Below are 23813 nucleotides of genomic sequence, written 5' to 3'. Positions count from 1 at the left end.
AGATTCCATGGAAAACAGGTTCTAGGTGTCCTTGAGCTATTATTGTCATTACGATTTTTATTATAATAAATTGTTCTGAGTGGGAAGCTGGAGATGGGGCTGCGCCCACCTTGAGGCGGGGCAGCTATTGAGTGGGGAGACAGAGAGACACCTGGATGCCTTGTCCCCTCCCCTGACCCCCCAGGGTCTACATGGCGATATGGGGGGTCCCCTCTCCTTACCTTGCCTGAAGGTCCTTTCAGGGTTGGGTTAAGCAGCACTGGGCAGGGGGTGCTCTCTCCAGCAGGTACTGCTAAAATGCAGGTGTGTTTCTCAGAGGCTGTTGCCTTTTTCTAGTAGGACGTTCGGCTGCGCCAAGGTCTCCTCATGGCTAGGGACTGCCTGTTTTGTTGGCCCATGTTCCTAGCATGGTGTCTGTCATGTGATGGGCCTGCAGTAAATATTCATTGGCTTAGGCTGAGAAATGGCAAATTGGTTTCATTTCACATGTTAACTTTTGTCAGTTGGTAGTGGCTGCGTGGAACACTGGGTTGAGAGAGATTTTGAGGCATCATCTGGGCCCAGCAGGAATGAAGGCTGTGATTGATTCGTGACGTCTGGCAGGGTGTGCTTGGGGTACATTAATTAGCTATTGCTACATTGGGGTAACAAATTACCCCAAAACTTAGTGCCTTAAAACAACAGACATTTGATATCTTACAGTTTCTGCGGGTCAGGAATTTGGGAGTGGCTTTACTGGATAGCTTTGGCTCAGTCTCTTCGTGAGGTTCCAGTCAAGATGTTAGCTGGGGTAGAGTTATCTGAAGGCCTGAGTGGGGAGGGAGGAGCTGCTTCCAAGATGGCCCACTGCTGGCAGGAAGCCTGGGTTCCTTACCACGTGGACCTCTCCACAGGTTGCTTGAGTGTCCTCGTGACGTGGCAGCTTGCTTCCTCCTGAGCAAGCATTCCAAGAGAGAAAGCAAGGAGGACATCTTGGTGACGGTCTTGGGAATTGGACATCGTCACTTCCTCCATGTGCTGTTTGCTAGGAGTGGGTCATTAAGTCCAGCCCCTACTTGAGGGGCAGGAATTGCAGCAAAATGGGGTATCAGCTGATAGGGTGACCGTGAGATGTCGGGGTTCCTGGTGCTGAGAGGGGGGATGGATTTTCTGCCCAAGGCAGACATCAGACATCAGTGTTTTGGCAGAGTCCTAGCAAGCTAGAGCTCTATTGTCTGCCTCAGGCTGGGGTGAGTATGCTTCACTCCAGCCACTCCATTAGCACAGGGACTTGTCCTTCCCCCCATCAGGTAGCAGTGGATGGCTGCTGGCACCCAGCCAGGTGTGGGCTGGGCCATCTCAAGACCTTGAGAGCCAGATGTTGTTTGCTGCTGATGCCATGGTAACCTGCTCAGGTGCCCTGGGCAGTCTTCCTGGCTCCTAAGTGGGAACTGCCTGGCCTTGGCATCAAGGCCTGGATTTGCTTCTGTCTACATCCGGAGCTGGCCAGTTCAGGGTGTGCTGGATTTCTTAGCGTTATCTTTTGGTGATGTCATTTCTGAATCCAGAATATGTCTGATGTGAGTGAGTATGGGGACAACAGGATAGAGTATTTGAAATTGGACCATCTTGGAAAATCTGGGACATCCCCTATCTTGTGACTGATGGGCCAGTCCCGATGAGGCTGGGGCTGCCTGGGCTGCAGGCTCTGGTGGGGCTGGCTAAGAGACCCCAGTGAAACTCCCCCCAGGGGTCATGTTGAGGCTTCTCTAGAAGGTCCTGACTTCCGGCCTCCTTATTTTGGGCTGAATGAGAACCTGGCCAGTGCCTGGCTGCTTAACGTGGCATTTTGGAATCATTGCCCGGTAACCTGGCTTTATGGGAATCCTGGTTGATTTTCTGGAGGGTCTCTCACTTTGCCCAGTACTAGGGCATCACGTCACGTGGTCTCTTGAGTCTTGGACCCCAGCTGAAGGCAGTCTGCTGACATTTATTTTTCTTCCTGTTTTATTGAGATATAATTGACATCCATCACTGTATTAGTTTAAGGTGTAGAGCGTGATGGTTTGACTTACATATATTGTGAAATGATTACTGCAGTAAATTTAGTTAACATCCATCATGTCATATCGACGTGCTGAAGTCTTAACCTGAGCCCCTGGTGAGCTAAGCCCCTAGGAGGTGACAAATTTCTTCTTGCCCTTCTCCCCACCCCTTACACACACACACACACACGCACACACACACACGCGTGCGCGCGCACACACACACACACACACACACCCCCCAGACCATACAAAGCTAGAGAAACTTTTTCCCTGATTATTTTTCCTTTTCCAGACAGGGACATTGATATATTTGAATCATGGGCTGACAGTAATTAAAAAGCACATAACGTCATTTTAAAATGTAGTTGTTTTAGTTAATTGATTTTGCCGCCAGACCCAGAGGGAGAAAAAAAAGAACAGGGGAGAGAAAGCCTTAGAAGGGGAGAGAGGCGTCTGCGAGGGACTGGAGGCGGCTGAGGGCCCCACTTGAATCTAATTGCTACAAATGCTGCAGGTTGTTTCTGCTAATGCTTTTCTGCTGAAGGTCTGGGGGACGAGGCCTGATGGGGGGGGGGGTGACGTTTGTTTCAGCTGCACGAGGGGTAAAATTCTTCTTTCGGGACAGGGTCTATTTTTCCTTACTCTCTATCAGCATAAAGTACTTCCAGCGAACACTTTGAATCAAGGTTCCATTTACAGATACTTTATTCATATTTAATTACAGCCTGTAGCCCCAATCGTTAATTACGGTTTTTATAAGCCGGCTGGGAACATTCACTAGCAATCACTAACTGTGTGTGTGTCGTGTGTGAGTGTATGTGAGCACAGGAGGGTGTGGGTGTCTGACGTGCTTACTGATAAGGGGAGAGGATGGCTGCAGGGGCACCCCGGAGGCGGTGGCAGTGCGTGGATGGGGTGGGGTGGGCGGGGTATCCGCCCGACAGGTTCCCTGGGCCGAGTGGGTAGTGCATCCTCACTTGCCATGCCTCTTTGCTTCCACTGGTCAAATTGAGGATTTGGGCACGTCCTCACAGCTGGGCCTCGTGCAGGGTGCTGAATGGGCACCTGGGCTTTGGTGGTACCTTGGGACCCGCCCGACCCCTGGTGGGAGCAGGGAACTGTGGGAGGCCCCCCTCCGCATTCCCTGGGGATATGGGGCACCAGTCTTCCTCTTGCCCTGAAGATTGGGATATGCTTGCCTTGACGCATTCCTCCCCCCACCTCCCCACCCCCTGCAGCGCTCCTGGCAGCTGTTCCTGCCACACAGCCCTAGTGATGCCACGTCACTCTTCAGTTGCAGTGACTCTGCAGCGTCCCTGCAATGACTCTGATTTGAAGACTGGTCGTCCTTCTCAGAGAAAGAGCAAGTGTTCCCAGGGAGCCAGGCGGAGGCTTGGGGTGGGAGTGGGGTCAGATGACCCCCAGGTCCCCTTGCCCATCCTAGCTGCCGGAGGTGAGGGTCTGAGTTCACGGCTTTTCTCTAGAAAACATTCTCCTTGGTGCTCCTTCAGGAATTACCAGAGGCTTTCCAAGGAAGTGGTGTTGATCTCATTATGTTACGGACAGGAATGTTGCTGAAGTTCCATCTCCCTTCGGTTCCTGGATGCCAGTCCCAGCAAGAGGGTGGGAAGGAAATGGAACTCTCATGTACTGGCCTCTTGGGGGTACCGGGCACCATGCCCAGGTTTCTTTCATCTATCCCTGCTGGGGCCTGAGAACACACTGTGTCAGTCAGAGCCCCTTCAGTTGTGTGTGACAGAAAACGACTCAAACTACCTTCAGCAAAAGAAAGATATTATAGGGTTGGGCATCCAGGCACGGCTAGACCCAGGGCTCAGCCATTGTGACCAGGGTTCACTCTCTCTCCTGACTCTGCTTTCCTCTTTGTTGCTACTGTGTGACCCCTGGTAGCTCCAGGCTTCAAGTTCAATTTTCAGCTTCAAGTTGAGCAGAAAGAAGGAGAAGCACTTCTACAATAGTTCAAGCAAAAGTAAAACAATTGAGTCTGATTGGACCACTTGGGTCAATCTCTGATGTAATCAGTGTGGCCTGAGGTACCCAGGGTTCTGAATGATCAGGCCAGGGTCTCACCCCCACTCTGGAGTAACAGGTGGAGCCCACCTAGGTAAATCCCACTCGTGACATGTGCTTTTATGTGTGAGGCCTTTGGAATAGTAGCAGTGTGGGAGTAGGATGGTCCAGCCATTTCAAAAGGAGGAAAGAGTTGATACAATCCCTCTCCGATAGAAAGAATAGTGGATTCAGTCCTTCAACAATATTTGTTTAGCACTGACTAGTTCCAGTCCTGTTCTAACTGTAGGGAAGTCAGCAGCAAACAAAACAGAAAACAATTGCTGCCTATTTGGAGCTGATGTTTTAACGCGCTATAGGGCTGACGGCCCTTTCGTTCTTAGTCTAAGCCCAGGTCCAGGATAAAGCGTTCTTGTGTGGAGAGACCCAGGGTGATTCAGGGGGATGATGTGGGAAGAATCTGGCCCTTAGGGAGCCCAGAACTCACGAGGGAGGGAAAAAGGCAAGTTGGGGAAGGGGGCAGTAGGAGGGGTACAAATAAATACCCAATAAGGAAGAAGGGGGACGGGAAGCCAATCTGTACCCATCTCCCGTGACAGAAAAGGGTAGGCCCCTCCCGTGTTGCCTGGACCTTTGGCCCCCGCAGGATGTTGATAAATGGCATGGAGTTAGTGAAAGCTACCAAAATGATGACAGGACTGGAGGGAGTGATTTATGAGATGAGATTAGCAAAGTGGTGGTGCAGCCTAGCAAACAAAGGGATGGCGTGGTGGCCGTGGGTCGTGTGGCCTCTGCAGTCCACGGAGAGGAGAGGGGCTGAGGGGTAGGATGCAGTGGCTGCTGCCGAAGGGGGACAAAGAGAGGCAGCAGGGGCACGGACTGAGTGGACCTCAGCATGAGAGCCTGGGTGGTGTGAGAAGGAGCGGAGGCATGTGGCATACATATGCACATTTGCGTGCGTGCGTGCGTGCGTGCGTGCGTGTGTGTGTGAATGTCTGGCCTTTCCAGAATTGTGAGGCTATACAGGGAATTCAGGAAATGGAGGGGATGAGAATTTCAGACCTGGACAATTTTGCAAAAGGCTTTTGGGGCCCTTCTTCCCATCTGGTAGAATATTCGTATCTGGACCGACTATCTGACCACTCAAGTCAGACAGACCTTTCCTTCAGGAGAATTGGAATGGCATTTCTAAGAGGGAAGGAGGGGAGGAAGAAGGGAAGAGAAGATGGAAGAGTAAGGGGTATATGTTCCATTTCATAGAGAAAGTGAGGCGCAGAAGGGGCAGGGATCTGCCCAAGGTACTTGGGGTGGCATCACACCTGAAGACCAAAAGCAGGGCTCTGGTGTGCAGAGATCTCTGCCAGGTGGCTGGGTCAGGAGTGGACTTGGGGACCCATGTTGAGGCTCAGGCAGCAACAAGTGGTAGCTGTTGGGTTTGGAGCCTCTAGCCTGGGCTTCCTTGAGCTTTCCGGATTGGCGGGGTTGGAACATCTTCCATCTGCTCCCCGGGCTTGGGCTGCCCTGGGCCCAGGTTCTGTTAACTTTTGATCATATCCATATGTGAGAGCCTCGGAGACACAATGGTGAGTAATTAAATAGGTGGATGATGCACGGTTCTGAACACTCGAGATGGCACTTTTTTGGCTTTAAATGGAGGTGCTCAGGGTACCCCTGCACAGGTATGAGACCCACCCTCCACGTGTGTTTTCTGTCTCACTCCCTGCCCTGGTGGCTGGTGTGAATTTCCATGGCACTAAAGGGCCCAGGCAAAGCAATTGATAGAGGAGAAAATCTCTCTTGGGGGCACTGGGCAGTGCTGGCCCTGGCCCATCCTCCTGGCCCCTCTCACTGAGTTGAGTCATCTTAATTGCTCTGTCCTCTCTCCACTCTTGACAGATTCATGATTTGTTCATGAGCTTTGATGACACCCCTCTGGGAGCTGCCTCCCTGGCCCAGGTCCACAAGGCGATGCTGCATGATGGGCGGACGGTGGCCGTGAAGGTCCAGCACCCAAAGGTGCAGGCTCAGAGCTCAAAGGACATTCTTCTGATGGAGGTGAGAGCCTTCCACCTTCCCCTTCCTTCATACTCGTTCTACATTTCCCTGGGATCCAGGCAGTCCCAGTGAAACTGGTTCAAGGCCTATAGTTTGGAGTGTGGCCCTTTGAGCAGCAGAGTGAAAGAGGAGAGCTTGAGACCGCAAAGGAGGTGTCATGACAGCGCTGTGACCAGGGGACCCATGGCAAGGTTGCTTGATTTTTGATTCATTCCTGGGAACTGTCTGTGGGTGGTCTCAGAACACGGTGGGCCGCTGCTGGGGCCAAGGAGACCTCGGGGATATTGTAGAAATGAGACGACCCACAGGTGACTTCCTTGGGGGTAGAAAAAGTTACTTCCTAATTTGTTAAATTATAACAAAAGGGAGCATATGGTCAGTCAAGGGATACGGAAATGACAGGCAGATCACATAGAAATATTTATGCAGATTGCACATTTGCTTCCCTGATACTTTGCTTTGAATGAACAAAACGTGTATGCCCTAAAATGGCCCTGGGACAGCTGTAGTGGGGACTGTGCCTCTGGACTTTTCTAGCTCCATGCCTGGAGCAAGGAAAAAGGGTGAGCGACCAGGGTTTGGGCGGTAGCCAGCACCCCCAGTGGAGGTCAGCAGCCTGCCTACCCTGCCAGATTGTCCCTCTCCTTCTTCTTCTCTTTCCCTTTCCTTGGTTCCCTTTCCTCACTTTGGACACTTAGTTTATTCTTCCAGCTCACTTTGGCTAAACTTAACATGTACGTAGGACACGAGAGTGAGTGACCCACATCTTCATCTTCGGGGAGCTCCCCGTTTAGTGGCGCAGACAGGCTTGTACACAAAACAGCCCTCGACTGTGAGCTCCGTCAGAGGGGTGTTTGCAGAGTGCCGTGGAGCCCTGTGCCTGGAATGTTGGGGGCATCAGGGGGGCTTCACCAAGGCACCCACGACACAGCCGGGCAGGGGAAGGATGACCCAGCCTGTGCGAAGGCCCTGAGTCTTAGGGGAGCAGGGTGTGCTTGGAGAGCTTCGGCTGGTTCAGATGGAACGAGCTGGGCGTGGGTGCAGATGAGGCTGGGAAGGTAGGCAGGACAGAACATGAAGGGCCTCGTATTCCAGGCTCAGGCGCAGAATGGTATACATAGTAAGTACGTATTTACTGTGGAACCGAGCACATCTGATTTTCTTCTGTAGTCAGTGGGGAACCATTTAAGAATTTTAATCAGGGGAATGTTGTGATCAGATGTGCCTTAGAAATAAAAGTCTGTTGACAGTCTGGAGGATGTATTGGAAGGCAGAAAGACTGTAGCCAGGGAGACTAATTGAGGGACTGCAGCCTTGGTCTGAGAGAGAAAAGATGATGCGAACCCAGGCAGTGTAATGGGGGTGGAGGAGAGGCATGGATTCACAGGGTGGAATCATCAGGACTTTGTGACCAGCTTTACATGGGATGGGGGGAAACATTGGTATGAATGAAAATGAAAACAAATTGTAAGTTTCTGGCTTAAATGATTAAATTTAGGTGCCTTTAACGATGTGTATCAGTCAGGATTCAGTTGGGGGAAAAAAGAACTTGCTCTAGGTATTTCAGAGGGAATTTAAAACAGAACATGGAGTTCACAGGGGATGGAATTGCTGAGAAGCCAAGTGGAATGGTGAGATAGTCACCAATAGCAGGAAGCCACTGCCACCCTCCAGGTGGAGGGACAAGGAGAAGAGGTGGTTCCCTGGAGCCCAGGTGCTGGGGCTACCTGAGGGGAGTGGCTCAGAGACCTCGGGCCTGTCACCTGGGGTTGGAGCCACAGATGCCGTTTGAGGCAGTGGGTGTTTCACCTCCTCCTGTTCCCCCTGCCCACTCCCCTGTATTCCACCAAACCTAGCTAGAAGCCAGTTGGTAAGGGAGCCTGGGGAATGTAGTTTCTTATGAGATTAAGGGGGTGGGATGGATATCAGAGCAAGTGGAGTGGGTGACGGAGCAACTATGTTCTGTAAGACATTGCCGTCAGCAGTTTTAGATCAGGATCTCTGTTGGTCTGCACTTCAGGCTGGAAATACAGATTCTGGATTTATCAGCAAGGAGACTCATGGGAGCTGAATCTGGGGCAGTAGCTGAGATGACTTAGAAAAGCTATATAGAGTAAAAATAAAAGGAGGGGGCAAAGAAAGAGCTGTGAGAGCATCATGCCCAGGAGGATGAGTTCCGGAGGGAACTAAGAAGGCATGGCCAGAGGGATTAGAGGAGAGCCAGGACTGAGCAGCTACATCCAATGAGAACAATGTAGAGAAGAGAGCACTGTCAGTTATCTAGCATCCCAACTGATACAACCACTAGTCTGCGTGATGAACCACCTGAAAACGCAGTGGCTTAAAACACCAGTCGTGTATTTTGCTCATGACTCTGCAACCTGGGCAGGGTGTGGCAGAGAGACTCATCTCTGTTTTATCTGGCGCCAGCTGGGGTGGCTTAACTGCAACAGGAGGACCCACCCACACGGCTGGCAAGTTGGTTCTGGCTGTTGGCTGGGAGCTCAGCCGGTGCTGTGGGTCAGGGCCTTAGACCCTCACCAAGGCCTCTCCAAGGCTGGTTGGGCTTCCTCACAGCATGGTGGCTGGTTTCTAAGAGGGAGTGTCCCAAGAGAATAAGGCTGAAAGCACATCATAGTTTTATGACCTAGCCGTGGCAGTCACGCAGGTTACTTCTTCCTTACTTTATTGGTAAGAGCAAGAGTCACAAAGTCCCCCTTGGTTTAAGAGGCAGGGAAATAGACTCTACCTCCTGATGGGCGAGTGGCACGGTTCCAGAAGAGCATTAGAGTGGGAGGTATTGTTGCAGCCATTTTGGAAAATATAATCTGTCAGAATTACTGCATGTTGTCAAATGCAACATAAATTTGTGAAGCTCTGGAAAGAGTATTTTGGATTTGGCGACTTAGAGTTCTTGGGAAGAGCAGGGAGAGTGGGGTGAGTGGGGTGGAAGAGAATTGAGGCCTCAGGGAGCAGAGATGGTTAATGTAGACTACTCTTTTCATGTTTAGCCATGGATGGTGGGGGAGGGTGAGCATAGTGGTTAGAGCAGAGCACAGGATTAGCGGCGGGGACCTGGGGCAGGCTGTAGCTGATGGGGAAGGGGCAGCGGAGCCGGGGACTTGGAGATTTAGGAGAGGAAGTAACTGATAGACCTGGTTTAGGAGGAGCCTGGAGGGATTGGGCTCCAAGGACACAGGTGGAAACATTGGGCTTTGGCAGCCTTTGTTTGAGGCTAGAGGAAGGTAGTAAGGCTGGGTACAGATGAGTGAGTGGGGCAGAGGGGGAAGGTGGGGAAAGTGGACAGCTGAGTCGTACCAGCCTGATAGCCTCTATTTTTTCTCTGAAGTAGGAGGTAAGACCATCTGCTGAGAAAGAGGGGGTGGGAGGTGGCATGGAGGCTTGAGCGGGGAAATGAAGGTTTGGAATATTGCTGGGTGCAGTGGAAAAGGGAGCTGACCGGGACTCGGGAGTGGGGTTGCCGAGTGGCATTGGGCAGCCACCTGGAAACCTTAGTTTTCTGAAGCATCAGTCAGTAGCTATGGAACAGCCATAGATGCAAGTTCACTGTGAGTCTCAGAGGATCCCTGGGTGTCCTGGGACCCAGCAGCCATGCCTGCATTAGCTGGGAACCTGTCTCTGCCCGGTGGTGCCAGCAGACCCACTGGGGCTGGGAGGACAGCTGACATCTTTTCTTTGCTCAGAGCCTCACTGCTCCCTAAGTAATGGTGGCCGTAAGGTCACTATCAATAATAGTAGAAATAAAAATTTGGCATCTTCCGGCCTGAGATAAGCATCAGATGCTTTTCTTGGAAATTACCAGCCCTGTGACTATGTGCAGAGCACAGAGTGGCTCCTTCGCAGTGGCTGGGGCTGGGATCGTGAGGCAGATAAGAGACCTGCGCTCACAGCCTTCAGGAGAGAAGCTGGAAATGAGGCCTGAGGTCACCACCTCCATGGACCGCCAGCATTAGCAGCAGCACAGAGTGGTACTGCCTTGTCGCTGGGCTTGGCCTCTGGTGGAAAAAAGTCCTATCTGGTCACCCTTTCTGCTTTACAACTAAGAGGTGCCAACTGGAAAGCTCATTTCGTTTTATATTTGAAATGAGTATTACTATTTTTTTCTAAGTCCAGACCTAAATGGTGCCTTGATTTTAGGAATGACACATGCTCCAGTGTGCTTGGTAGGAAAAAAATGATTTCTAGGAGGCATTAGGGCTATCGCACCCACCAGAAACTTAGAGACAGAGGGGAGGCAAAGCTACTTTCCTGGAGAGCCTTCTGGTGTTTCTTTTCATGCCAATTCCAGGTATTGTGTGTCCTCATGCTTCTCTCCCACTGCCCACTATTGTCTCTCTCTCATCTCCAACCCTGTGATTGATCACAGCCTGGTCTTGAGAGGAAGAAAACCCGATTAAAGTAGTTCATACTAAGGAGAGAGTGGCTAATAGGCTTAACCTTTATATTTGCAGTTTAAGAAGTGGGCTTGTAAATCCAAACACATATCTGCTGTAAGGATGGAGGTTTGCAGAAATGAGACTTTTGAGAATAAGGAGGTGGGGGCTACTAGCTGTATCAGTTAGTATGCTTTTAACTGCGTGTATCAGGACATCCAACTAAAAGTGGTATAAATAATAGTAACCTATATTATCTTACATTACAACACATCTGGAAGTAGGGTCAGCTGTTTCAAGGTTGACTAATGCATCATTTCTGTGTGGTTTTTAAGGACCCAGGTTCTTTATGTCTTCCACTCTGCCAGCTCAGCTTCCTGGCTTGTCCTTCTAAGGTAGTGCCCCTCATAGCTGCAAAACAGCTGCGGGGTTCCTGCTATTACAAGTGGATGACATCCAGATGCCAGAGAGGGCCTGTTTCTTCCCTCATATTAAAAAGTAGCCCCTTAATAGAATTCATTTCAGTTTTCATTGGCCAGAAGCAGGCCCACATCCCCAAGACTGAATCAGTCTTGGCAAGAGGATTGGGACCACTTTGATTGGCTTAGACCAATCATGGTTTGCCTTCTCAGGCTAAGGCCTGCCTTCCTTGAAGGACAAGAAAGGTGCAGAAAATTGAGGTTCTGTTAGCCAGGAAGTTGGCACCCAATAGCATGTGCCACCCTGGTGTTTTGTGTCTCCTCCTCTTGGGGAAGGGGATGGTCTCGGTGATAGCTGTTGACCAGCGCTAGAGAAACAGAGACTGACTCTCAGTAAATGGTGATGAACTTGATGGTGTCGGTGACTTTGCACAAAAGAGAAAGGCACAGCCAAGGGTGTTTTCAGCTTTGTCATTATCACCTGATATTGTCCCTTTAATAGTTGGGGCAACTCTACTTCTAGATGCGTGGCCAGTGACTCTTATTGATTTGAGTGGCTGTCCAGAGCCAGACTAATTGGGCCCAGAGATTGGAACAGTGATTCAGCAGCAAGGGGAGGACTGACAAGGCAGAGTCTGTCTGCTGGCGGGCTGGCTTTGCAGCAGTTCTTGCCTGCCCACGATAGCAGGGAGCTTAGCAGGCCGGGTCTCACTGCCACGCTCACCATTTGAGAACAGGGTAGGACTCAGTTGACCCATGAGGCAGTAGTAAGACCATCATTCCCAGGTCCCAATAGCACTATCCTGTATCACTCCCTGTTATCCCTTAAGCTTCTGAAATTGATGATGAACACCCCCGTGCTCTATCACCCCCTAAAGAATCTAACTCATGGCCAGGCTCCCTGCCCTTCATGTACCACCTGTCCCCAAGGTGCTCTGCAGCATTAGGGTAGAACTCTCTGATCTGAGCACCAGAATCCCATCCACTCACCATTTGATGTCATCCAGCCCATACCAAGGGACTCTAAAAGTAAAGACCTGTGACAGTTATGTTTTTGATTTTTTTTTGAACAACATTTTCAGTGCATGCTGTCTGTCATCTTGTTTCTTTTCTGAATGTGTTGATTGAACAGTGGGTGGCTAGGTAATGTTTGTGTTGGCACAGAATCCAACAGCTGATTTTATTTTTTTTAAATACATTTTTAAAAGCCCCAGAGATGTAGACCATCCCATGGAAACTTCTCTTCACCCTGTAATTCTGCTTTCTAAAAAGTATGCACTTTAATAACTTATCAGAACAAAGATTAACCCCATGAATGGTAAGCTATTTGCATCACTCTGAACTGATTTTCGATCCTTGTCGAACATCCATTTTTACCAGTTCAGATCCGTGTAGGCGTTCTATTTAGTGTCCTGCTTTTCCATAGAACATTATTTCTTTTATAATATATAATAACTTGATAGCAGTAACTCGAATTTCAGTTGCATTTTACAGTTTACAAAGCTCTTTTTATGCCTTATCTCAAGCTTCCTGTTGTATTGTCCTGTACTGTATTGCCTGAGACAGGGCTGCATAAAGAAGTGAAAAAAAAAAAAAGACAAAAACCAACACGTGGGTCCAAGTCCTGCATTTGAAATTAAAAGCTATGTGACCTTGAGAAATGCTTTAACCTCTTGGATCTGATTCCCTTCTCTGTGAAATGGACAAGAAGAGGAAGAAATGAGAGCATGTATATAAAGTGCCTCATAGCGCACTGCCTATGCCTGGATAATGATAATTCCCCCCCCTTTTTTTTTTTTGCTATTATAAATAGCAGTCACTAGTTTTCAAACTTTTATGTGACTCTCAATTTTTCTATTACATTTCTGTGTGGCTCATAATTTATTTTTCCTACTGTGAGCCAATAGCCTTATAGGAGAATGATTTCATTATTCTACCTTGAAGGAAGTATTAATTGTTGAATATACCTTGATTGATTAACAAGACTCCAAATCAAGTAGAATATTCTCAGTCATCGTAAAACCGTGGTTCCCCAAAGTTCAGAGGTAGTCCTTTCTCCACCAAAATCTTAGAGGCATAAAAACTTAATGCATTTGGGTAATGCACATGTGAACATATAATTATTTCTGGGGAGAGGGCAAACCTTTTGGAATGTTCATTTATTCATTCACTCATTCATTCATGTGAATATTCAGTAAACATCTGCTGGTTATTGAGTACGTGCTAGGCACTGGTGGAAAATTGGCTGCTGGAAGAATTTTATGGAGAAGATAAATTTGGGAGAAAAATCAAAAAGTCAAATTGATAACAACACCTGTTTTATTTTCGTTGATTGCATGTGTTGTCAAAAAAGAAAAACTTGAATCTACTTAGGGCAGGCTGTTAAGAACGGAATTGAATAAAAACAGAAGGTGAAACTGAGGAGTTTTATTTTATTTTCCCAAGCCAAGAACAGTCTAAAGTGACAGCTGCCCAAACCATTTTAGACTTGGACCAGACAAGTTTTAACCTGACCCCTCTCCCCACCCACTGTGAAGTTCAAGGGGTTGATAACCCCCCTGAATTATGTACAAAATTATGGGAGTATTTACATTTTCTGGGCTTCATAGCGGGCATCAAAATTTCAGGTTGGTGACTTCCTATAAAGGGGATGGTGTCCTATAAAGCTAAGAACCCCTGACTTCCATTCAAACAGACCCTCTCATTTTAAAGGAACCAAGGAAGTGACATGCCAACCACCACAGAATGCTTTTGAGACCAGTTTTATGAGTAGTGCAACGTTTTTTGGGTTATGAATTAGTTTACTAATTAGTTATTAGCAGTTAATATCAATCAATACAATTTTTGGCTGCTTTTATGATTCATGACATTAAGTATTAATAATAATCAATAGTACTAGTAATGACTAATCACATAATTGATTAGTAACAGAAGAGTCTTTAAAGTGCCTTTCAGTGCTGTTTGGATATTAACGATAATTAATGATAATTAAAAATTTCACAAATAGCAGTGACCATACAAATGATGAGGAGTTATTGTGTGGCCAGAAGCCTCATCTCCTGGTATAGACTCCACTGGGCTACATGTGGGTCTCTGTGTATACCTTGGTCCAAAGTCATTACCAAGAAGGTAATCAGTACATTTTGACTGAACAAATGAGTGAGACTCATTGTGGCTCCTTCCTTGTCCCTCCTGGGTGAGAAGCTCTGGAATCTAGGCTGGAGCAAAACACCCAAGAGGGTTCTTGCTTGAACTCAGAGCCCAGAGATTGGAATTCAGGTGCCTCGGATGACAGGTGTGCCCTTAGCCTGGGCTGGGCAGGTGCTTCTGTTTCCTGTGCACCAGCTCTGCCTCCCCTTTGGTGACAGCTGAGGGCCATCTGAGGGCACGATGATGAGACAGGATGCCCGGCTCTGACACATGCGGCCTGGGCCTCACTGTTGCCACCTCTTCCTTCTTGTTTCGTGTGACGGAAACAGAAACAAAACATAAACTAAATCGATTATCATAAGGTCACAGGTCTAGCCCCTGAAAGACTAGACAAGACTTAAAGGAAATTAGACTGCAGCCGAATGTAATTAAAAAGGGTTTGGGAGAAACTGAGTATAATAACCCTGTGTGATGATTCTTTTAGAGTGGCATCTGGTACATTGCCTCGGACATAGGATTTAGAAACAAAGCTGTAGAATGCCTTGTAGTTAACGGCCCTACTTTAGATTTACTTCTTTGTGCTGCGTGAACCTAATTACAGTGTTGGACTCATTTGGACCTCATATCATAGACCAGAGCAAGCAGAAGCACGAGACAAGCCTCATAGCTGGGGCTCGGGAAGGCCTTCTGGATAGACTGGGGGGTGTCTTGGTCAGCTCAGGCTGCCATAACAAAATACCATAGACTGGGAGGCTTAAATGACAGACACTTATTTCTCACAGTTCTAGAGGCTGGGAAGTCTAAGATCAAGGTGCCAGCTGATTTGGTTCCTGGTAGGAGCCTCTTCCTGGCTTGTAGCCAGATGGCTGCCTTCTCCCTGTGTCCTCACCTGGCGAAGAAGCGGAGAGCCCTGGTCTCTCTTTCTCTTCTTATAAGGACACTAATCTTGTCACAGGGGCCCTACTTTCATGAGCTCATCTAGACCCAATTACTTCCCAAAGGCCCCACCTCCAAACACCATCACCCTGAGGTTAGGGCTTAACATATGAATTTGGGGGCTACATAAGCATTAAGTCCATAACAGATGGGGAAGGTCTCTTGGTACCAATAGGCCCATGGTTCTTTAGTTCTCGTTCCTTGTCCTTCTGCTCTAGCCAGGGCTAGAGATGGGGATTCTCAGAGGACTATACCAAGAATTACTGGGAGGATCTATCAGTGGTTCTCCCCAGGCCCGACTTTGAACACCAACAGGAGGGCTTATAGAAGAACAGGAGAGGTGCCTTCTGTGTCCCTCCCTCTCTCCACCCCCCCCGCCCCCCCCACCCCCCACAATGCTGGAACATCCCCCATGTCCCTGGCATCACCCTTGCTTACCCACTACTATAGTGCTATAGTCTGTGAACTTGTGAGACCATCTCAAATCCATAGCTCCAGTGGTGGGGTAGCCTCAGAACTGAGTCCCTGCCCACGGAGGGGCCGTGGTGTGCTCTGCAGATGTCCCTGGGCTCTTGTTCTCTGCCAGTGATGTTTGTTTCACATAATTAAACTGACAACTGAAATGCCAGATAAGTCTTCTGAAACTCACTCTTTCATCATGTCCTGACTCAAGAGTCCACTGTGCGCCCAGATCTCCAAAAATCCAAGCTTTTTACCCAAGTGGTCAAATCCCTTATCTCTTACTCCTCTTGTCTTAGCCAACCTTGGTTTCTTATTCCAATTTGATTTTTTATCACGAAATATTTTAGATGTATTCAATACAAAAAGCATAGAAAATAATATAAATGCTCAGGTACCAACCACTCAGCCTAAGAAATAAACAAAATGTAGCTGCTGCCCCCTCCCAGCCCTTTATAAACAGGACCACGAAGCACAAATCTGGGAGAAGCAAAGGCAGCAATTCAGCAACGTGCTTAAGAACAAGGGTTTTGGGACCGGGTAGACCCAAGGGGAATTCTGGCTCTGCTTCCTTGCTGGGCAAATTCAGGAAAATCACATAACCTCTCAGAGCCTCAACTTTCTTAACCTGTAAAATGCAGATGATAAGGGTGTGTACCTCCCGGAGACACTGTGAAGAAGAAATGGAGGAATAAGTCAGGTAATAGTGCTTACCCAGTGCTGGGCGAGTGGGGAGCGCTCAGTAAATGGTGGTGGTGGTTTCTGCTCGCGGCTGTTGGGCTTTCATAATCTTGGATTTGGACTACAGAGATGGGCCCCAGGGGAGCCGTTTGCCCACCCACCCTTACTCCAGGGGTGGCTTGGGGACTTGTCAACGCCCAGACCCAGGCAGGAGGACAGAGCATGTACCTCCCTTGGTGGGGGCCGTGGACAGACTGATGGGGTGCTTGATGGGTTTTAGGTGCTCGTCCTGGCCGTGAAGCAGCTATTTCCGGAGTTTGAGTTCATGTGGTTGGTGGATGAAGCCAAGAAGAACCTGCCTTTGGAGCTGGATTTCCTCAATGAGGGGAGGAACGCCGAGAAAGTGGCCCAGATGCTCAAGCACTTTGACTTCCTAAAGGTAGGAGGTCAGGGCCATGGGGCCCTGCTGGTTGGGCGGAAGAGGGCAGGGGAAAACTGGTCCCAGCCCTGAGCATCCCTCCTTGCAAGACATGAGTGGGGACATCTCCTTCCTGAGTCTTCCTTCTGAGGGTGACTGATTTGTCCCTGGTGATGCACATTAAAGCCCTCGAAGGCAAAGTTATCGATACAAATTATCAAACGGGATTGCTGACTTTTTGAACAAATATTTTTTTATTGAATGACCTGCAGTTGCAAGACCTTGAACACTCCTGAGGGCCTGTAAGCCATGGTTTCCACCTCCATCAACCATGGGATGATGACATTGATGATGGTGATGGTGATAGCTAACGCTAGTATACTCTGGCACTGTTCCTAAAGCTTTACCTATATTACATCAGCTCATTGAGTACGCAGGTCTGTATCACACAACACATGTGTCCTAGAAATCTCCACAGTATGCAAAATGGCACAACAGAAACCACAAGGTTTATGGGCAAAATAGGGTTAGGCTTACCACATTCAAAAATGTCACCAGTGACCCAGAAAATAAAAGCGGATAGGAACCTAATGAAATGGTAGCATAGTTTTACACATGGTAAGTGGCTAAGAAATACATTAAGACCACAGTACACACGCCACTTTACTTGACACGGGCTTGCGGAAGTGGGCATCAGAAGAGTGGCTGCTTAGGAGTTACTATGAAGAGGTGGAAGGAGGGTCATCTGAAATTGGACAGCTGTTGTGACGCCAGTTATGGGTGAGTGTAACCCATAACACACGTGGTGATGTTTGAGGTGTGTCTGCTCTGTATTCCTGTGTGGATCAGCTGGATACAGTTTTCTGTGTTTCCGAGTATTTCTCGCAGATGATACTGCACGTAAGTGAATGTAAAATTTGTGTTATGATCAAATTTTTCCCTAATTTATCAGTCACATTGGAACGGATTTGTGTTTTCAAGTATTTACTAGAACTGCTGGTGTGATAGGAGACACTTACTGTGGGAAACAACATCAAATGTCACAGAGTCCCAGCTCAGTGAGAGGTCCTGCTCTAAGGATTCAGAAGGGACTCCTGTGGGGAGCAGGGCAGGGAAGGCTCCAGTGAGGAGTTGGCCTTGGAGCTGGTCTTTGAGGACTGTCCTGATGTTCCCCACAGGGCCCGTGGAGGTCAGAGTGAGAGAGATGCATGCCCACACCACTGCTCTTCCAACACATTTTGTCCATGGTGGGGCTTGGATTCATTTTCCGGGGGTACCGCTTCATCACAGCAGTGCAGGGGTTGGGTCTCTCTGGCAGTCTGCATGGAGAGATTGACTTTCAACTCTTGGGAGAGATCAACCCTTTGCTCTTAACTGGGGAGGCCTGGAGAATGTGGGAGGGGGAGGCACAGGGCTCCAGGTACTAGTTCTGGAGCAAACAGTCAAGTGGGGCTCTTCCTGGGGAGGGTGTCTCAGCATGTGGACTGGAAGGTCTCTTGCTCTGGACTAAGGTATCCACGTGGCTTCTGAAGACATCCTGAGAAACAGAGACTGTGTTTATACTGTACTTCTGCTATCCGGATTGATTAATAGAGACGGGGAGACTGAGGGTGCATCTACCCTAGCTGCCTGAGAGTCCTAGAGCTTGGTTCATGGGAGGAAGACCTACAACTGTGATGAGCAGCGTGGCGTCTTGATACGCTGGTTTGGTGGAAGGTGTAGCCACTGGCAAAGTTCAGCTTTTTGAGTGAGTCAGGGGTCAGGTCTGTCCAGATGCCCCCAGTGTGCTTGACTGGCTTTGCCTTAAACAGCCCTACGAGGCAAATGCCATTATTCGTACAGACCTTCTTGCTTGGGCAAATCCAGATGATCTGGTAACATTGCCCCAGCCTTGAGCTTCAAGCCACCAATTCAATGAAAACTTGGCTTTCTAATGCAAGTAATAATATTAACTAATTAGAATAATGCTGTGGGGTCTGAATTATGCTTCCACTTACATATTCCTTTTCTTTCAGTCCATTATTCCACAGTTATGGAGCATTTCCTGAGCCTCTTGCTGTGCTAGGATCTGGAGGGTACCTAGATGAGTAAGAGATGGTTGGCTCCTGCCTGGGAAGACGTCCCATCTAGTGGGGGACAAACACACAGCATGTTGTTATAGTACGGGTTGGTTAGTACTATGCCAGAGACTGATCTGTGTTTCTGTGGATGCCCAAGAGGAAGTACTTAATTCCACCTAGGTAAGGAGGTCAGAGGGGGCTTCCAAGACGTGTTGATTATACAAAGGGATAGGCAATGTTTACTGAATGTTTCTTCTGTGGCACTGAACACTGTGACGATACTAGGACACTGAATCCTTCCAACAGCCATCATCCCATTTTACAGATGGTAGTCTTAGAGGAGAGGAGTTAGGGTACAAACGGGATTTTCTGACTTCAACTCTGAGGCTCGTCTAAGGACATTCTGTTGCCTCTTAGCCGGCAGGGGTGGTCCTCCGCACCAAACAGAACCGTCTCCTCCACTGTTCCCATGGAAACAGCAAAATCGTCCCCTGGCTGGGGCCAGCTAGCATCTGTCAGACCAAGACATGTAATAATAATAATAATAACACAAATTTTTGAAACGAGGATGCCAAATGGGTAAATAATTAGTGTAATGATTTGACCTGCTGCTTCTAAAACCCGCACACCATTCCTGAGACAATGGTAGAATTAAGGCTCCTGAGTAATTAATTTTCTCTAAACACATAACAAGTGGGAAGCAAATTTTGCGTTGCGAACCCCGTTCAGCTCTTAAAACAGGAGATAGATTGCTTTTGCACGCTGGCACCCCGTCACAACATCTGTGCGTAATTAAGCCTCAGCAAAGAGTTTACCTCTCAGTGTGTGAGGCCTCTTCCAGTGGGGTTTAATAACCTCAGCCCTATGCTATAAATCTCCGAGCCTCAGACAAGCACTGAATGCAAACGTGGTGTCGGGGAGACGGGGAGAAGGTGATGGGGCAGCCAGGCCGAACGGTCAGACCAGGGCATTTGTAGATATGGCATCAGAGTGCGTGTCTGCTGTGGGGAGGGGACAGGACAAGCAGTGAGGTTTGTGACTGACCTTGGGGACAACTGGGACAAGATAGAGGGAGAAGCCTTATAACCACAGGGTTTGGGACTGGAAGGGATGAGAGTGTGTCTCTCTATGTGGAGTTGGGGCTTGGTGGGGAGTTGTCTCTTGAGCAGGGCCCACTCCAGGGTTTTTTAGTGCTAGGTAAGGGGCCTGGGACTCTCCAGAAGCTGTGGGCAAACCCTGAGGAGATGAGCATGCTTTTGGTGAAACACCATAACTTCCTAAGACTCTCAAAGATCAGGAAGCACTGATGTGTAATAATTAGTTAATATTTTTTACATGCCTGTGCTGTGTTAGACACTTTTAAAGTGCTTTATGTATATTTACTCTTTAATCGTTATACAGCCCCACAAGGGAAATGCCATTATTAGCTCCATGTCAGCAGCAGGGAAGCTGAGGCCCAGAGAGATGAAGCCACTTGCCCAGGTTTACACAGTTTCCTGGTAAGGGACAGAGGCAGCCTGGCCCCAAGCCTGCATGTTAAACCTTGAGCTCTTCTCCCTCTGTAATAACGTATGGGCAGATCTGAGTTATGCTGAACTGTCCGTTGCATTAGCTCTCAGCGCTGGTTGTGTTTCAGAACCAGTGAAATTCTACGTGGCTGTCATATAGCAGCTGCCGTGTTGAGCACCAGGACCTCACACATGCTAGTAGGAAGTAAGGAGCGTCGCTTTCCTCGTAACTGTTGTCACCCTTTTACAGTGAGGGAACTGGCACTCAGAGAGGTTATAAAACTTACCCAAGTCACACAGCTCAGAGGTGGCAGAGCAGGGGCTCCAGCCTGACAGTCTGACTTCAGGTCTATGCTCTGCTCCACTGGGCTCGGCTAATGGGACGACTGTGGCCCTGGATGACGGGGGGCTGGCCCGGACAAGCCAGGTGTGCTGACCAAGCACAGGAACAAAGAGGAAGCACAGGGTCAAGGCCAGTTAATGAGGCTGAGGCCAGGGTTTGGGGCTGGAACTTTCCATAATCTGTGCCCTCCTTCCGGGGGTCAGGATTGGCTCTGGTATGGGGGCAGGCAGAGCCTACAGGAGTGGGGCCTCTGCTCTGTGGTGAGAAGTTTAGATGCCAGACCCAGAGGTCCTGATGGCCTATGTTGGGTGAGCAGGCACCCTGGCCAGGAGCCTCTTGGGGTTTATTTTTGTTTGGGCAGGGGACAGGGTGGTTCTTATTGCCTCTTTAAAAATTTTCTGTTTTGGGCTTCCCTGGTGGCGCAGTGGTTGAGAGTACCCCTGCCGATGCAGGGGGCGCGGGTTCGTGCCCCGGTCCGGGAAGATCCCACATGCCGTGGAGCGGCTGGGCCCGTGAGCCATGGCCGCTGAGCCTGCACGTCCGGAGCCTGTGCTCCGCAACGGGAGAGGCCACGACAGTAAGAGGCCCGCGTACCGCAAAAAAAAAAAAAAAAACCACTTCTCTTTCATTTTCCATTCCTTGATGGAAGAAGCTGAGGAAGGAATGGTGGTGAAACATTGCTGTTGGGGTGAAGTAAATTTCACCTTACAGCCCCGGAGCCTCCTGCTCACGTGATGATTTAGGGACGAGTCACTTGACCTTGTGTCCCCTGTCAAGCCAAATTTCTCCTAATTGAGCATCTTGCAGGCATTTCCATGTTACATCCATCGAAGGGCAACTGCCGCCCTCCCCGAGCTCCCGGGACAAACCCTTCTGCCTCCCATCGTTTTGCTGTCTCTGCTGTTTCAGAGCTAAGCCGCTGACGCAGGCGCACATTCCACTGGGAGACTGGGTTGGTTGCATTTGGAGGGAGACTGGGGGGAAGGTGGAAGAGGGGGAACCCAGTACACCGGTGACCCTGACAAACAGGCCCAGGGAGTCTCCAGCTTTTGGGTTTTCTCTCTGGTCTGTGGCTCTTTCTTGGCTGTTTTCCCTGTTGCCCCAGGCAGGCATGGAGGGGAGGGGCCTGGCCTCCAGTTTCCAGAGCCCCAGGCACCCACGGCCAAGCTTGGGTCCCATACAATGCAGGGGAAGGACTTAACCCCCAAATATGTCCCTTTCCTTTGGAAGCCACCACCAACAGCAGCAAACTTGCCACTCATATTCTTAAAGAGATTTTTTTGAAGAATGCCAAGCGAGACTGAATTTTAAGTTCAAAGTAACGTAGGGTCACAGATTTCTCTAATGGCCCAGATTTTCAAATGGCAAGAATTGCAGGAAAGGAGCAAACCAAAATGACACCTGATTTCAGTAGGAACTTTTGTTCCAGGGAGCCCAGGGTGTTCACTTGTACGTACGGCACCTTTTGTCCCCAGAGCTCCTTATTGAGATGGAGAAGGAACAATCTCCTTTCTAATGAGGGAAACTGAGGCATGGAGGAGTTAAGTGGACTCAGACACAACAGTTGTTAGCAGAACCAGGAACAAGAAAGGTTTCTTGGCTTGAGGGCTGCTATCTTACTGCTAGGTGAGCTTTGAGGGTTGGGATGAGGGAAGTCCTTATTCCCCAAAACACTTGAATTAGGTGCCCTTGCTTCGTCATTTGTAAGTGGCATAAACCCATTAAGTTGTTGGGGAATCATGGCATGTTGAAATCCTGGTCGTTCCTCCCTCCTGGCCATGGTGGGACTCATAGGTGTCACTCACTCACATGGCAGCCCAGCAGTCCTTGGTACAGCCCAATCTCTTGGCTACTCCTGGGGAAATCTTCTCTTTTTGGCTGTTGGGTGTCCTTAGAGTCAGAGTGGGTCGGAGAGCATATCAGTTAGGAATGCATTTGTCTGTAAGTAACTGACAGCCCCATTCAGAGTGTCTTAAACAAAAAGGATGTATTTTCCTCACATAGCAAGAAGGCTTGTAGCAGTTGACTGTTGTTATTGTTTCAGTGGTTTGACAGTATCAGAGCTGGCATCTCTGTGATTTTCTTAGACTTTTCCTCATGGTTATAAGGTAGCTGCTGCAGCTCCAGGTATCACATTCACTCTCAAGGTAAGAAGAGAAGGGTAAGAAGAGTTGCAATATTTACAAACATCCCTTTTTATTAAGAAAATAAAAACCTTCCTACACCCCCTAACAGACCTCCACTTATGTCTCATAAGCCAGAACTGTGTCACATGGCCATAATTATTGCAGGGCAGGCAGGGAAAGTATTTAGTTTCCCCTGTCTCGGGGAAAGAGGAGGGTTGGGAATAGGTGTTGGGTTAGGCCTCAGCACTGCCTGCCACAGGAGGCTTTAGGAAACGGGCATGAGAAAACTCATGACTGAAAAATTTATCACTCAGGAAAAATCCATTCATTCAATCATTCATACATATAATAACACCCATTGCACAGGTGAAGAAACTGAGGCAGGGGGTTTATATTCACACGAGGAGCCTGAAATAAGCCTGGTGTGAGAGAGAATTTGCTTCTAACACCAACTCTGGCTCAGATATGAGAGGTTCCATGCATTTTCCCCTAAGTCCCAGTTTTAGTGTGGGCTCTTCATTGTGTCTGGAAGGCACTGAGGAGGGTGGGAAGCCCTTTCTCTGGTCCCCAAGCAGGAGGGGTCACTAAAGGAGGCCTTGCGCCTCGCTGGTGGAGGCGAAACAGCCTACCCTTCTCTCTTGGCCTGCCTCCCACTTTCCCCACCAATCCCTGCTGGGGGGGGGGCCTTCCCTTCTGTTCCTGGGAGGAGCGTGTGCTGATGTCTGGCTCACGTGCCTGTCTGCAGCCCCTTTGCCCGCAGCTTCCAGCCTCCTGCCTCCTTCTGACCTGCCCTTTCCTATTCCAGGTCCCCCAGATCTACTGGGAGCTGTCCACCAAGCGGGTCCTTCTGATGGAGTTTGTGGACGGCGGGCAGGTCAACGACAGAGACTACATGGAGAGGAACAAGATTGACGTCAATGAGGTAAGGTCAAGGGCGCTTGGCTGCTGGCGTGGGACGGGGCGGGGCTGCCTAGCAAGGGCAGGTGTGTCTGGGTGAGGTCTCAAGGTCTTGAAGTGGGGCCTGTTGTCTGAAGAATTATAACATCTCTGAGCACAAAGCAGCCTTACAGGTCCTCTATGGCAGCTCTCTGCCCATCTCCTAGAACTGGGGTTGGCAGCAGGCAGTGAGGTGGGGCACGTGCTGAGCCCCACCTGACCCGCCCTCAGCAGTGCCTGCCTGGACAGGGGATTACCATCTGCCTTCTT

At 49.1% G+C, this 23813-nt stretch overlaps 1 protein-coding gene across 1 annotated transcript in view; it reads left to right on the top strand.

The window, feature by feature from the left end:
* ADCK1 (aarF domain containing kinase 1) overlaps positions 1 to 23813 on the top strand; it is a 100917-nt gene that overhangs the window by 55898 nt on the left and 21206 nt on the right. The window contains exons 4-6 of the mRNA XM_065871493.1: positions 5955 to 6113; positions 16433 to 16591; positions 23413 to 23529. Coding sequence (XP_065727565.1) covers positions 5955 to 6113; positions 16433 to 16591; positions 23413 to 23529 — 435 coding nt within the window. The remainder of the gene's footprint in view (positions 1 to 5954; positions 6114 to 16432; positions 16592 to 23412; positions 23530 to 23813) is intronic.

Source organism: Phocoena phocoena, chromosome 2, assembly GCF_963924675.1.
Source record: "Phocoena phocoena chromosome 2, mPhoPho1.1, whole genome shotgun sequence".
In the NCBI taxonomy this organism is placed as follows: domain Eukaryota; kingdom Metazoa; phylum Chordata; class Mammalia; order Artiodactyla; family Phocoenidae; genus Phocoena; species Phocoena phocoena.
The sequence above is the reverse complement of the archived record's forward strand: the minus strand, read 5'-3'. Positions and strand labels throughout refer to the sequence as shown.